At 45.0% G+C, this 15,610-nt stretch overlaps 1 protein-coding gene across 5 annotated transcripts in view; it reads right to left on the bottom strand.

Annotated features, from left to right (window-relative positions):
- Positions 1 to 15,610, bottom strand: part of LOC144162834 (phosphatidylinositol phosphatase PTPRQ-like) — a 179,592-nt gene that overhangs the window by 112,093 nt on the left and 51,889 nt on the right. For 4 of the 5 annotated variants that reach the window (XM_077693513.1, XM_077693517.1, XM_077693514.1 and 1 more), the window contains 7 exons: positions 14,837 to 15,041; positions 7,970 to 8,076; positions 7,198 to 7,402; positions 6,293 to 6,399; positions 5,397 to 5,601; positions 2,704 to 2,810; positions 1,339 to 1,543 (listed from right to left, as the gene is read on the bottom strand). In XM_077693513.1, the coding sequence (XP_077549639.1) occupies positions 1,339 to 1,543; positions 2,704 to 2,810; positions 5,397 to 5,601; positions 6,293 to 6,399; positions 7,198 to 7,402; positions 7,970 to 8,076; positions 14,837 to 15,041 (1,141 nt within the window). The remainder of the gene's footprint in view (positions 1 to 1,338; positions 1,544 to 2,703; positions 2,811 to 5,396; positions 5,602 to 6,292; positions 6,400 to 7,197; positions 7,403 to 7,969; positions 8,077 to 14,836; positions 15,042 to 15,610) is intronic. The other variant, XM_077693516.1, reaches the window with a different exon arrangement.

Here is a 15,610-nt window from a genome sequence, read left to right as displayed (position 1 = left end):
GTATGCGGGTGTGTGTGTGTTTGTGTGTGTATGTGTGTGTGTGTGCGTGCGTGCGGGTGTGCGTGCGTGTGCGTGAGAGAGAGAGAGAGAGAGAGAGAGAGAGAGAGAGAGAGAGAGAGAGAGAGAGATTGCAGGCCAGCTGGGCTGACGTATTGTGGGAGTGGAACACGGACAGTTGGAGAAGCTTTCTTCGCTCGTGTTGGTGTTTTCCCGGCAAAACGCTGTTCTGGAGTAGGCCGTCGTCTTTTACGTGCCGTCGACCACGAGACCACCGGCCACCTACTCATCTTCGATCATCGGCTGAGCAATCCGAATCGTCACATCATCGAATTTCAACTTTAACCAATGGCCGACACAAAAAAATAGTGATTGCCCCTGAGCGAAAATAATATAACGGTTAGAGCTACAAGAATTCAAGTCCAAGATAGCGCGTCATCCCCCTGGAAGCTGTTAACTTTAATGCGACAGTAAATGAAACAAGTAGAGCAGGAACCACAAGACACATTTACAAGTAAACCGAAGAGTTACCTTCTATACAATTGAAAATAATGGTGGCGAATATTTTGCCCCGCTCTAAAACACGATTTAACATGCATTCAACTACATATTGTTACGTGTGTAATCAGCGACAGAGAGCAGACGGCGCCGACGCAGCGTTCTTTGTTGGCCACGCCAATCGTCCAGAGCGGGTGTGCGCCGTTCTGGCGTGTCTCCATCATCATCATCATCGTGATAGAGATCACAAGATCAATCATCACCACCTAAACCGTGAAGAAGATGAGGACGGGCCCTTCGTGAGCGCGTGTTCTTGGTGTGACCAGGCATCAGGCACAAGTTTCTCTATAAATACATCCTCTTATCCGCTGTCCTACTGGCCTTGTTCAATTGTTGCGCCGTGACACTGGTGGGTGCTGGGTATTGATCGCAGCACCTCTCGCACCTCAACCAAAATGTTACGTGGCGGAATAATGATGAGGCGAACCATGATTGATGAAGCGATGATTTAATGGTTGTCAGCCATCTTGGCGCGAGCACAGCTACGTCGCACGATGTGCGTCATCTTCTTCAAAGGTGGGCAAACATGGCGGCATGTGTAATTGTCCACTTCGACTCTTCCTCGTGACATTATGTACACCAAATTCATTATGAGGCAAACCTGTACGATAACCTTTAAAAATTACCGAATGCAAGTGATCCAGTGATCCAAAAGTCCAGAAAGCCTTGCAGGGCACATGAACTGTCGTCCTTTCTACGCGTGTTCTTTCCATCCAAATTTCTGGATGTTCCTCGTCAAGCTTGCGCATTCTAAAAGAAGCATAAGGGCAAGTAAGCACTCACCAGACGCTTTTGTGCCGAAGTTGCCGCACGCTGCATCTCCAAATCCGGCACTCGTACTGGCCTGAACACACACGCGGTAAGTAGATCCCGGAACCAAACCTCTCAGGTAAAATGAAGTCCCCTCGGTGGCATTCAGTGCAGCCGATTTCGAGGCCCTCACATCAGACTGCACTGCATTGAAGGTATGATTTAAAATTGAGGTCACCTGCAGTAAAGAGACGTAAAAACCTGTTTGTCATTCGAGGCGTTTCTTTTTCGAAATTAGCCAGATACAGGTCGCATAAAGCTGCAGTTACAAGAAAAACTCGGCAGCTTTCCCCTAAAAAAGGAATGGCTAAAAAACAGTTAAGATAACGCCCTGAAAACGTGTACGCAGATTGTAGTTCGTATCAAAAATGAGCTAGATCGTGCTGTTTCACTGATCAAAATTAGTCAAAATTAGTCCAATGGGCGTTTGTTTTGACTTGAGTGTTCAGACAGTTTCATGTGTGTTTTCGGAAGTTTCTTTTTTTAGCGTTTCGGAGCTGGCTTATTCAGAATTCAGACTGTAATCAGAACATCGGCGAAAGATCTGTCCCCTGATGTCAACGACGAATTGAATGGAGGAAGAGAACGAAATAAAACAAAGATAGGAAAGATTGATTTCCTTTCGTCTCCCAAGTTCCAACGAAGTAATTCTGGTTATATTTATTTGTTTTTTGATTCAATATTTACCATTTCAGCACTTAACTAAATAGCGGCAGCTTACAAGCCCTGGCAAATCTCCCCACAGCCATGTGGGGAAGTACTCACAAAAAGATTGGGTATGCGTGGTCTGCGGAAAAGAAACAGAAACTATGCGGCACATAGTGTTAGAATGCGAGGGTATTCATCCAAATTTACATGAGGGAAATATTCGGCTTCGAGAAGCCGTAGGATTTAAGGGTAGCACAGAGGAAGTTAACTTCACGGCTGTCGAGGCGACGAAAAGAAGATTAGAATGCTGGTGCGCAAAAAACATAGAGGGGAATATTGCCTAGGACAGTTACCACCTGTAACAGGAAAAAAAAAGTATTTTGTGCCTATTAAGTTTTTGTGCTTGCCCTAAGCAGCGCTAGTATTAATCCAAGAGTGTAAAACATGGTTATATTAGTCCCTTTTGGTGAGATGACACGTCATCACCCCGCTGCAAAGGGGAAGCCAATAGCAGTCATCGTCAATCATCATCATCATCGTTGCCATTCTTAAGTTGTGCCCGAGTGTAGGGGCGCGATACCCACCTCGCACTACAATTTACTGTACCTCAGGATTTTCTCTTACCTCACACCTCGTTTTCTGCAAACGACGATTTAAAGATTTCGGCTAAAAAAAAGTCAATCACCTTACCCAATAGCTCGTCAGAGCTCCATTTTTTAGGGTCGGTGCATCCCATTGAATTTTCAGGCTATGAGCAGCCTCGTCTGTTGACCGCAGGTTATTCGGAGCGCCTGGAACTGAAGCCGAAACGTTACTGTAGGGCAAGGCCTCCTGGGCATCTTGACGTACTACTGGAAAATCCGCTCAGGTTAAAAAGGGTTGGTGTGAAACATGAAAATCGGTCAAGAGGTGTAGAATGAATAAGGCGGGGTGTGCGGTTCAAATCCTTCACCAGTGTAACCACGAAGAAGTTGGACACTGCTGAATTATGTCGTCAAGTAGCATCAGCAATTACCCATCATACTTCACCACCTATGTTTTTAAAGGAAGAAGGCGCCGCCCATTTTAGCAACTACACAGTACTACCCATCATCAGACATTAACAAGACACGACGAAGTGCATCCCCGCCGGCTGACCCTCAACGCGCTGCCGTTCCCATGAAGGAAGAATTCTTGCTCCGTGGCCGTTCCATTGATGCACGGGTTACCGTTCCATCCCACCCATTACTACTAAGTAAACCAGTTCATCACGTAACAAAATGAAAGCTGCAGCGTTTCATATTGTGGGAAATCACAAATCATTTGTGAATAATTTGGAGAAAATAATTTTAATTTGGCTCTAAGCATTTTGAAATTTGAAATCTGGCTCCATGTATGCTTTAAACGAGACACTATACTGTTCGCACGCAAAAGCTGCATTTCTTTTTCTACGTGTGATTATAAAACCGCGTAAAGGGATAGGAAAGTTTGCATTGCCAGATTTTTCTAGCTGGGGACAAGTTTTTAAATACCTGTTTCCATCTCACTTAAACTTAAAAGTATGTTGCTCCGTAGGTCACTTTTATGGTTACCAGCTTTCTTCTTGGCACCATGCTTAAGGCTCGTAGATTGAAAAATTCGTCTTTAAAACGTGCCCGAACCCTTCCAAGAAAACCGTTTCGGTTGAAGGTGTTTTAAGGTATGCCCTTTTACTTGGGATACATAACATATACTTTACAAATATTGGTGGGCTGTCCCTTACAAGGAAACTTGAAATCAACTAAACAAGCAGAAAGTTGTGTAATGTAGGCACGCTACACCCGAAAGTCATTGTTAATTTTGAATCGTTTACTTTTTTTTAATTCATATTTCTTGCGTACACTACTAGGCGATGCTCCAAATGCTGTTAACCCTAAACGTCGTCATCACTCGTTTCAATAATTGAGGGTGTGTTACACAAACTGCGGTGATGTACACGCTTTGCAAAATGTGGCAGAGCATAAATTGACCAAAACCTATAACCCGACACTATCTATGTATGACTAGAGCTGCTCGCAAAACAGCAATCAAATTGAAAGAAAGCCGGCCACATCCGCCACTGAAGCGCGAAGACTGGGGAAACAGCTTAGCTTGCACTAGCTTTAACTTCGCTTTTTTTAGGTCAGCCCGTCTTATCAGTAGGTCGGACAATGATGCCACCAAGCCCAGGCCACCCTTCTTAACTTGGAGAACACCTGCACGTCAGAGCTTACGTCACCAGTAGAAGCAGCCAATTCCCAACGCGTGCCTACCCGCCCGAACATCTCCCCGCCGCGACGCGCACTCCCCACACCTGCTCGTCGGCTCCTTGCCTCCTCGCCACTTTCTCTCACACTTCTTGGCCTAGCATTTTCTCCTCTCCACTTTTTTGCGCACCAAGTTTTGAGTGGTGCAAGGAATGGGTGGAACTCAAGCATCAGACAGTGCCGCTGTTAAAAGCTCACTACATTCGCAGGGCCCCATGTAGTACATGCCTGCCGGTTTTAAAGAAATAAGGAGCTTCCCGAAGTTAACCTGGTGTTGTCTCGCCTATTGTGCTTATGCAGTGAAAGAGCGCGCATTCATTTCTGTACAGAGTAAAATGACGGAGAACACGCTTTGAGCTTTATGAAACGCCGCTAAAATTTAATTCTCCGTCGATCACGTCCACTCTCACTAATAATCTGAGCGTTTTTTTGTTACAATGTTCGTATCGTGCGCGCCTAACGCTTACCCAATTTTGTCACAGGGAGGAAAAATCGAACTTCAAAGTAAACTGGTATTGCAACAATGCTACAAATGCGAATTCAGGACGACAGAGGTACGTTACACGAAGTCAACATTCTAAACAAATAAAGAGATATGAGGCACCCATGCTGACTGATTTTACACCTCAGACTGGTTTGCGCGTCTTAGAGAGGCCCACAACAAAGTTAGAGTTCAATCACAGTCCATCTTTGCACACATGATCACTTCTCCTCAATAAAAGAGGGGAGTTTGTCATTGTCCTGCCATCCTGTTTGTATATATATTAAAAACATATGACGAAACGTTAATACGCTCAATAAGTCCTGCACGACCTGTAATTAATAGCTTTCGGCCTAAAGTAAGTTGTGCATAGAAAAACCAATCACTGTTTCCGACTGCCCTTACGGTCGTTTCCTATAAAAGTCTTGCTTATTTTCGAACAATGCCTATACGAGCGGCGTCCACAAACTCTTCAATGCAGCGCAAAACGATTTTTAATTACAATCATACGAAAGGGAGGTTCACAGTTCACACCAGCTTCCCTCCTTCGTACGTGTTTTTTTAAACCCCGGATCTCAGTGAAGTTGCCTACACGAAATGCGTTGTCTAGAGGACTTGAGAAGAAATTTAACACTCACTTGAAGTTTTCGTGAAGACGTTGCCGCAAACCGCTTCCCCAAAACCAGCACTGGTGCTGGCCCGTACACAAACCCTATAAGTCGAACCTGGAGACAAGTCTCTCAATTGAAACGAAGTTGCTTCGGATGCATTCACTGTGGTCGACTTCATAGCGCGCATTTCCTGCGGTAGGTCATCGAATGTGTGCTCGAGAGTCCAATTCACCTGTAGTGTGGAAAAAGAAAAAAGCAGTACTCATCATTGCTCACAATCTCTAACCACGCTCTAGCATTCCACTTTAGCGCACACCTTTCCAAAAGATGTTGCGACCACAGTCTATCTGCAAGACCGTGATTTGTCTCAAGATGGCGATACATCGCATGTTAAATAAAACGCAGAAGGTTTCTCCCTCCCTCATTATGCTGCTACAAGACAAGCGTCGAAGCTTCATACGCATAAGTTATAAGGCTTCGCTTTACGAAGCGGCCACTTAGTGTCCTGAAACTTTCAAATATTTTTCCGACGTGGCTAAAAAAGGCCCTGCAATTCCTGAAATCTCGAAACCGGAGCGGGAGTCCCATTAGTCAAAGTTGTGCCCTTTCTTCAAAGCGTATGGTATCATACTGCTTTCTCTGATGATGCAACATGCCTTATGTACATGTTAGGCCCACAGCAGCAAAGAAGGTGCCATGCGGCATCCACGTCGTCTACGGTGGGAGCAACATGAATGATAATATTACGCGAGCAGATACTGTTGGGATACAAAGTATTGCTACCCGCTTCACTTGGGGCCGCTTAAACTGTACTGGAGAAATTTGGGATGGGTTGGAGGTGAACCCGAAGGGGACTCATGAGTCAAATACATTTCCAGAAACGTCACACTTGTTTGTTCCACGTTAAAAAACAATCCAGTTACCTGGTAGGTCATCAGTGCTCCGTTCTTTTCTACCGGTGCATCCCAGTGAATTTTCAGGCTGTCTGTGGTTTCTTTCTCTGAAGTGAAGTTACCAGGAGCGTCTGGAACTGAAATTGAGGCGTTATTGCACAGCAAGTGCTATGTGGCGCCCCAGCCCCATTTTTCGAAAAATGGACTTCTTCCGGAAGGGAACGGAAGAGGCAAAGATAGTAGCGGGCATTGAGCGATAACTGCCTCAAGCAAAATTTCAGAGGACTTAATTCGTGGCATTGAGACTTTGGAAAACTACGCTTCTTTTTCCTAGAAAGATTTTTTAATATATACTCCACTGGTTTATAAAGTTACTTGTCCCACTTTGAAAGTTTGATAGTGACAGCGCACATGACAAACCTTCCTGACGACTTTTTGACCATATAGCAGCCACTTTAACTACTATAGATTGCCCCTGAACAAAAAAAAACTAACTTCCATGATGGCCAGAAACTGTCTTTGCATGAACACAAGTCCAGGATTGGGTATACGTTTTGTTGTGAAAATAAAACGGCGTGAGAAGAGGAGGAAACACCGGGCACCCTCCCTTGTCAAGCGAAGTTTTACACACATTCCAAGTTTACAAATCAAAGTTGGCGAAATATTTTGCTCCGCAATAAAGCAATAGTTAACACGCGTTCCACTAAAAATTTCTGCCCAATGAATTAGCCAAGAAAATTTTATCAAACACTTTCAAACCTCCCGAATGTGAGTAAGAAAGTTTAACTACGAAGAAACGCTAACAAATGTTCACAGGTCGTATGAAGTGTCCCCCTTGCTTCTTGATTGATTCCATCCGACTATCGCGAGGCTCCTTACCCAAATCGCGCAGCTAGCTGACAGAAGCATAAAAAACGAAAGAAAAAAGCACTCACGTGACGCTTTTGTGCTAAAGTTGCCGCACACGGCTTTTCCAAAGCCTGCGCTCGTGCTGGCCTGTACACACACGTGGTAAGTAGATCCTGGAGGCAAATCTCTGAGGTGAAATAAAGTAGCTTCGGAGGCGTTCACAACCGCCGATTTTGAAGCCCAGAAATCGGGCTTCAAGTCATTGAAGGTATGTTCTAAAGTTGAATTCACCTGCAGGGAACATAGATCGAAAATGTATTCGTTATTTGTTCAAGGGCTAGGACCCTTAGGCGAGCGATAACTAATTTGCATGGGATCGAAGGGCTCTTCATGGTATTTAACTGTGTTGAGTAAAACTTTCCGCACTTATGGAAAAAACTCTTCTCCGCGAGCAAAGAAGACATATTTTTCTCGGGTGGGAACATTGCGTTTCAAGTTTACCATTTAGGCGTCTTCTATTCAGCCATTGTCTCAGTTGTATTTGATATCGGTTGTTCCACAATTTTAGCTAGGGGCATTCTTCGCATAGAATGTAGAAAATGTAAGTTATCCAATCTACCAGGTTCTTGTCCCCATTGAAGGCTACGTAGGTTTGGTAAATAATTGAGTAAAACATCATAGAAATCTTTTTTGCGAAAATATTTCAAAATTCTCGTAGTGTGCCTGCTGAAGCAAGCAATTTTAGTTACCCTGAATATTGGCGTTGCCAAGGTATATGTCATGAATTTCTGATATTGAAGCACACTTTAGTTCCTGCACTACACGGAATTTTGCCGAATAAAAAAATCAATTCATTACCCTGTAGATCGTCAGTCCTCCATTCTTTACCGTCGGTGCATCCCACTCAATTTTCAGGCTGTCTGTAGCTTCCTGTGTTGACCGCAGGTTATTCGGAGGTCCTGGAACTGTAGCCGGAATGTTACGTGCGGCAATGCTTTGTGGCATCGTTGCCTGCTACGGGCAATTTCGCTCACGTTTAAGAAGTGTTGAAGTGAACCAAAAGAAATAGCAATCATGAGATGTGGAAGGGAATATGCGTGATGTTTCGTTCAAATTATCAGACCAGTGTAACCATAGAGGGTGGTGCGGCTTTATCGAATCCTGAAATGTAGATATCGGGCGGAACAAGGTGATTGAATGTGCCTGTCATAACAAATCATCCGCAGCCACCTACCTATAACACTTTACAACCTATATCATTCATTTCGGCAACTGGTCATTAATACATGCCATCAGACACTATTCATGATTATTTTTTTTGCATCTTGAGGGCATCGAGACTAAGCATGTCCGCACTATGTCCGCACTTTCCACAATGATCAACCATTATGCAATGCGCTTAAAAAAATTAAAGCCGTTTCACTCAATGTGAAAGCTGTCGGTAGCACGGAGCAGGGATTCGCCATAATAGGGTGTAGCGCCGTTATCCGCTCACTGCTACCACCAAATGCAATTCAAATTTCCCGCCTTCGCAGCACTCGCGCGCCCCCCTGCCTGAAACTGCGCCAGCGGGAGTTCCGTTCTTTTTGTGATTGCTTTTCCCCTAGCACGTGCCGGCGTTGAACCGCCATTTTTTTTCGCTTACTATCGTAAAAACTAACCCAACGAGTCTTCCTAACTAAATGAACGCGGGCGCTGCAGGTTTGTTACGTATTTTGCCTCAAATGTACCTGCAGTTTTTTTTTTTTTTTGCGCTAAACAACGGGGAGATGAATGACAAGCGCCAGCGGTTCACGAGTTTCGAACGCTTATACCCATGTAAACCGCACGGCTTTCGAAGCCTGTGTGGGACGCCGCGACAACAGCTGCTACGAGGGAACGCCGTGTGGCTCTACTTGGCATAGAGTTTCTTACAGTATACACTAGAGAGGAATCTGGCGCTAGCGTCTATGCGGCTCACATCAAGGTCGTCTGTGTCGTCATGGACCGCCATTATACATCGCGCTCGCCTTAGTTTCATCATTGGCTTGGACTGAAACGTTTTAGTGCCCGCACATTTAAACAAAGTGCCACAAAAACGCGAAGAATAGTGTTCAATTATGGAAGTGGAAAATAAAAACAGGCTGTTTTAAAACTAAGAAAAAAAGAATTAAAGCGTATTTTTGCCGGAGCCGTTGTGCCTGCTATTCCGTAGGCCAACTAGTTACGAACAATGTTATTATTAGGGGGGTAACTCTTTAGAGACTAATTTTATTAGTGTTACCATTATTTCGAAAAATAAGTTGTTTGAAGAGTTTCGAAAGTTTTTTGAGCGTGCCTATGAAAACGTTGCCCTCGTGGTGAACCGGTGCACCGCGACCGCCAGCTAGTTTAGCAAGAAAAATGAAAACGTGGCGTTAAACAGTCGTGGACGATGACAAGATAGGACGCATACAAGCGCCCGTATCTGCCGTATCTTGTCTTCGTCGAAGTACGTTTTGTTTCTTCTTTTCGTCGGCTACTAATTTCGCGGCGGCATATATTACCCGGTCAGTCATACGTCCTTCGACTGCGGCATGAGCAACGTCAGGTGCGATCACGCATTGCCTGCTGTTTCACTGAACACGGCTACCACAGAAACGGGAGGATTTCGGTATTTCGGCTTCCTTGTAGCTCGTAAACGTGTGAATGCATAGTGAAGAAAGCAAATCCCAAAAACCGCTTAAGAATCCAGTTGTCATGCCAAGCCCAAGTCAAAAAGGATGTATTCCCATGAACCCCCATGACGACATGGCTTACGAGGCGCAGTTTCCTCTCTAGTATACTTACTAAGAAACTCTATGCTACTTGGGTCCATCGAGCGAGCTACGACGCCAAGACGAGCCCCTAAAGTCCACTGCACTTAAAAATGACAGGTTTAACACTTCCAGACCTAGATATCACGAGCGAAATCATAGGCTATGCGCACGGTGTTTCGTGAAAGTTTGTTTTAGCTTGAGATTTGAAAGCCTGCCGTCTAGCTGATGGATTGGCTTCATCATTCGGCTGCACTGAAGATCATGCACAGGCAGCCGAGCCGCCGCGCCATCGATGGGGAGGCTGAGGGACCAAGCCTGTAGTAAAGGAGCCGTAAACCCTTTCCTAGACGCGTGGTTCGCTTGCGTTGGAATGCTCGCACAGACAGCCGAGCCGGTGCAGACCGATTATCAGAGCGAAGCGATAAGAAAGAAAGGCGCAGCTCAAGCCCTCCAGCGGCGCAAGACCACTGGCGACGCGATGAATGATCTCGAATTATGTAGCGTAAAAAAGCTTTCTTTTTAAAACAGAAATCAACCAAAGAAGCCGAAAGCTGTGTAAATTTCGTCCCCTACAGCCTAAATTTTATTAGCAGCGAAGCTGTTGAGCAATTCGTTGATTCCGCCATTTTTTATACAACTCAGTATACGGAAAAGAAATCACTGGCACCTGAAAGATTCGAACTAGTGTCTGGTAGATCAACAGAGTTAGAGTCAGTCGTCTACCCACTAGGCTACGACCGTTTTTTTTCCGAATTGTATTTATTGCACTACATGTCAATGTAGGAAACGATATTTACAACACATATTTACAACTATGTACACATACAAATGAGTTGATTACTTGCACATACAAATGAGTCGATTACAAGCTGAAAAACAAAACTAAACACAATGAACAATTATGTACACCCAATAGCAGAAGTTTATGGACCACGAAAGCAGCAATTTTCAGTTATTCTGCCGCATGGCAGCCCGGAGTACTATGTGTGGTAGTTTTCATTAGTTCAGTACTTGTACGACATCTCGCGTGCATTCCACAGTTCATCGGGCTGCTATAGGAAGATAAATAACCTAAAATGGCCATTTCCCTGGTTCGTAAACTTTTGATAGTGGCTGTACACTTAGGTAAAACGGGGGCAACATCTAACAACTAATATGGAGGACATACCAATAGGGCGAGAATCATTTTGGTCATAGTCGTCTTCAAGATTAATGGTCATGGGGCAGAAGTTTGCTCGGGAAGAAACCATAGGCTCAGCGTGGCTATTCAGCATTCGCCTTTTCCATAAACACGCAGAGCGATCAAGAAAACAATCATATGGCACATCACCGTCTGTAGGTGATGCGAGGTACCGTATACCATGCGGAGTCAATTCAAAGTCCTTCTCAAGAGTTCTTTGAGGACATCCCAAAATAGTATGGCATCCTTACAATTTATGAAGCTGTGCTCAATAGTTTCCGGTACATCGGAGTTAATATCCGAGAGTCAAACGGATTACTCACTCGGCTGGGTGGCTCGCATATTTTTGACTCGAAGCCATTTTTCAAAATGTAATCCTGCTGTGACGGTACTGTGAGCATCGCATATGCAACCCGTGGCAGGCGTGCGGCCAGTATTTGCGCTGCGTAGCCGGCCTCACAGTCACATATCAGCAGCAGGACATGATCCCCAGCCTATAATGGCTGCCGCTTCCCTTCTACATGGTCTTCCAGTGCAACCGGATGCCTCCGCTCCTACGAGCCGAATTTCCGAAACATGTGGGCCACCATTACCTCCTTATCAATTAAGCTCAGTTATGGCCTCTGTATCTTCGAATCACACGTCACCTGATGCAAAGCCACAGCTACAAGAAGAAGCATGCACCGTGTTCCCACCAGTAGAGGGTGAAACCATCTCGGACTCTGGGGAATCAGACAAATTTTGCCCCCTCCCGCAAAAGCGCCCCCGTAATTCTTCACAATGTCAGCACGTCGCCGACAGAAAGTTTGCTCCATATCCTCCAAAATGTGGTCTCGTTGCTATTATAAAACCAACAGACCCTTTAAAACACATCACCCGTTTCAATCCCCTTGCCGTGAAAAACGCATTGGAGTCCGTGGCTCCCAGCACGACCAAATTACAGATTGAACCTACTAGCCGTTCATACGCGAAATAAGGGGTTTCACGGAGCGCCTGCTAAAAATTACTAGCATTGCAAAGATCCAAGTGCACGCATATGAGCCCCACCTCAGAAATTGCGGGATGGATCTAATTAGAGGTGTGGTCACGAACCTGTCAGACTCGGAAATCGCTGATGCTTTGCGTGAGAGGGTGGCTATACGTTCGATCCGAAGATCAGGACAAAAATCACAAAGCGTGCTGATTGTGTTCACTACTGAAACTACGCCGGAACACGTCATTATAGGCTACACATGGCACCGTGTTTTCGAATACAATGAAACTCCAAGACAGTGCACGAAATGTCAACGTTTCGGCCACGTGGCTGCGGCATGTACATTTTCCTTGCGCTGCGCCAGATATGCAGGTAACCATGATCGTTCTGCTTGCGGTGTTAAGGATCCTCGCTGTGCCAACTGCACTAAGCAGCACGAGTCGACATCCCTTAACTGCCCAGTATGCCGTAAGGAGAATGACACGCGTCAAGTCGCGTCAAGTTGACTAAGAAAACTGATTATAAGTCAGCCAAGGCGATTGTGCAACAGCACTGCGGCACGACTACAAAGGATACGCCGAAGAGGAATATCAAAACTCCTGATGGGTACACCCCAGTCGATGTCGACAAGGGTTTCCCACCTTTACCTCTACGCGAGTGCGGGCAGCCGGTGAAACTCCCCATGGAACCAACACCACCCCAGCCAGCCTCCTCTCAAAGCCGCTAGTATAGCTGCCCCGCCAGATATAACTGTGCATACATCACCAGTTGTGCCCTCGGTTGCATCCCCACCTGCAGCTCTAACCTCGCCTACAGCAAAACAAACTGCTGTTCCCACTCCCAGAGAGACTCCAAATTCTGGTCTTGCAAAATCTCCACATCGTGCATGCGTTAGAGGAGGTCAGTCAGAAACCTCCAATCAACAAGGCTTGGACAAACTTAGCTCCTTAATTCTCTTTATGACAAAGGCAATGCGTACATTCCTGGCCTCGTTTTCCTCGCCAGAAGCTGGAGCCCTCGTCACCCTCATAGACTCTGCGGCTGGCTTCCTCACTGAGTGGCTGTGGGGGTTCAGCCACCCGGCTTGCACGGGAAATCGCCCCTATGGAAAGGGGCGGCTGCAAAAACGCAGGAACTTTTTTTTTTTTCATTTGTGTCATTATTCACCTGACGTAACATGTTAGGCTATCTGCTGGGCAGACCTCGTCAGCATCATTAAACTGCATTCTCTCTCTCTCTTCTCACCCGGCTGTGACTGTGGGGGAAAGAATAACGCCACCAGCTCGACACAGAACACGTGATAGAGTACACGTTGCTCATGCGGACGCCTAGTTTAAATGTGCGCGTTTCGTTCGTTCGTTCTGCTTCTTTGATTTGCTTTTTCTTCGTCGTTATAGCTACAAAAATACAGCAAAGGTCGCTGCGGCAGTGAAGAACAGGCAAATCGGCTGCAATCGTGGACTGAAACCGTCGTGATGGTCGTGAAGGTCGCGAAAAGCTTGGGTACATCCAAGTCCGATGCGTTGGTGTGAGCTTTTTTTATTTTTTGTGTTAGTTTTGAAAAATTTACGTTTTATTCCGCCAGTCATATTTTCCGTCCATTTTTGTGGCTCGGCTACATCTGAAACAAAACCTCGGGTACACCACTGGCAAATGCTCCAAGTTCTTTTGACTCTCAACACTGTCTTCGCCCATTTGGGTTATGTGCATTGTGACGCAGACTGGTCAGGCATCAGGATGGTGTTTCACAAACAGAGAAGATGTCTACCCGTTGCCGAACGTTGCAGGGCATCAATTTACCTTAACCTATATGAAAACGCTTTCTGTGACTGACTATAGCTGATTCGAAAAAATATCCAAAGGGAAAACGCGCGTTACATTCTTGTGGGCGCAGCTCGGGCTAAATGATTATGGAACTTTACTTCGTCAACCTTATGTTTTTTTCTTATTTCGTTCTTCAGAAGTGAAAGATGTCTATTTAATGTTGTACATAATGCAATGAACAAGAACATACTTTGAACAAGCAGCATGCTTTGAAACACTGAAGCTAAAAATGAATGCCCGACCTCTTCATTTCAGTACCACTAACAATCTACGCGTTTGAGTGGAATCTTTGCATTTTGTGCGCCTAAAGCTTATCCAATTTCGCCATTGAAAGATTAAGCGAAATTCTTTAAAGTCAATTTGAAACAATAGCACATAATCAAACTTCTAACACGACCGGTGATTTCCCGTTGTCAATATCATAAATAAATGTAAATGTATGCAGGCTTTTCACAGATTGCTAACAAATAAGACTGGTTATAACATCCTTGAAAACTTCACTTCGAGGTGCCAGTTATTGCACAGTTTACCTATGCATAGATTATAAACTCCCTTCAACTGAAGAGTAGTTTTTGTCATATGAATTGGTGTTTGCTTATACATTAAGAATAAATGACGAAAACTTTGGTTAAGAAGTATTGAAAGACTTTTGTTGAATAGCATGTGGCCTCGCCGTAAAAGCCACACACAGATAAAAACCACTTTACTGTCCACAGAAGCCCTTACTAGCCAAAAACGCTTCCTAAACGAGTCTTGCTTGTTTGGGCACAAATATGGCTAGGAGCGAACTGAATAATATTGAAAAAAAATCAGGGCATAGGTCTGCTGATTCAAAAATAGACGACAAGGAAAGTTCACCAGTCCTATCAGCTTCAACCCTGCGCATGTCTTTTTTGAACCGGAGATCTTGGTGGCATTGCCTACACGAAAAGCGTTGCCTGTCCGAAGCTTAAGATAAAGGAAACACTCACCTGCTCTTTTCTTAACGAAGTTCACGCAAACTGAGTCTCCGAAACCAGCGCTAGTGCTAGCCTGTACACAGACCGTATAAGTTGAACCCGGATACAAGTCTCTCAAGTAAAATGAAGTTGTTCCCGATGCATTCACTGTGTCCGACTTCACAGCCAGAATTTCGGGCGGTAGGTCATCGAAGGAATGCGTTAGAGTCCAATTCACCTGAAGTGTGGAAAGGGGAAACATCGGTTTAATTTTTGGTCACTATTTACCATTACACTTTAACATCCCAGTTCATAGCACACACTTCAAAAACGGGATGCTACCGTTACACTTCTTGTGCAAGGCAGCGTTTTCATAAATAACGCAACGCACCGCCTAGCTACTTACACAAACTTCGAACATTTTTGCACCTTACTTTACGCCGCTACCACACACGGTCGAACCTTAAATACGTACAAGTTAAAATGCCTTGAATTTTGATAGCTTCCAGTTACTATTGTGAAAATCTAGTACATTTTTCTGCCGGGCATAGTAGAAAGGCACCCGAAGATTCTTATCAGGCTGGTATCTTCAACAATACGAACACCTGGGATTTTCGGGAAATCACCCTTGGGAGATCTCTAACGGTCACAATGGAGTTGTCGCGGAATTCGTTAATGCCAATTGCTGAGCTTTTCTTTTATATTTCTTCACGTGCAGACCAATACACCGCCATTTGGCTTTTTGTACCAGCCACACGTGGTAGAAGAGGGGGTTCGGCTTTGAATGTTGCAATCCTTTTACCAAAC

The sequence above is a fragment of the Haemaphysalis longicornis genome, unplaced genomic scaffold, assembly GCF_048455015.1.
Source record: "Haemaphysalis longicornis isolate Haplotype H1 unplaced genomic scaffold, Haemaphysalis longicornis Haplotype H1 scaffold_12, whole genome shotgun sequence".
Classification (NCBI taxonomy): Eukaryota; Metazoa; Arthropoda; class Arachnida; order Ixodida; family Ixodidae; genus Haemaphysalis; species Haemaphysalis longicornis.
This window is presented reverse-complemented; position numbering and strand designations above follow the sequence as displayed.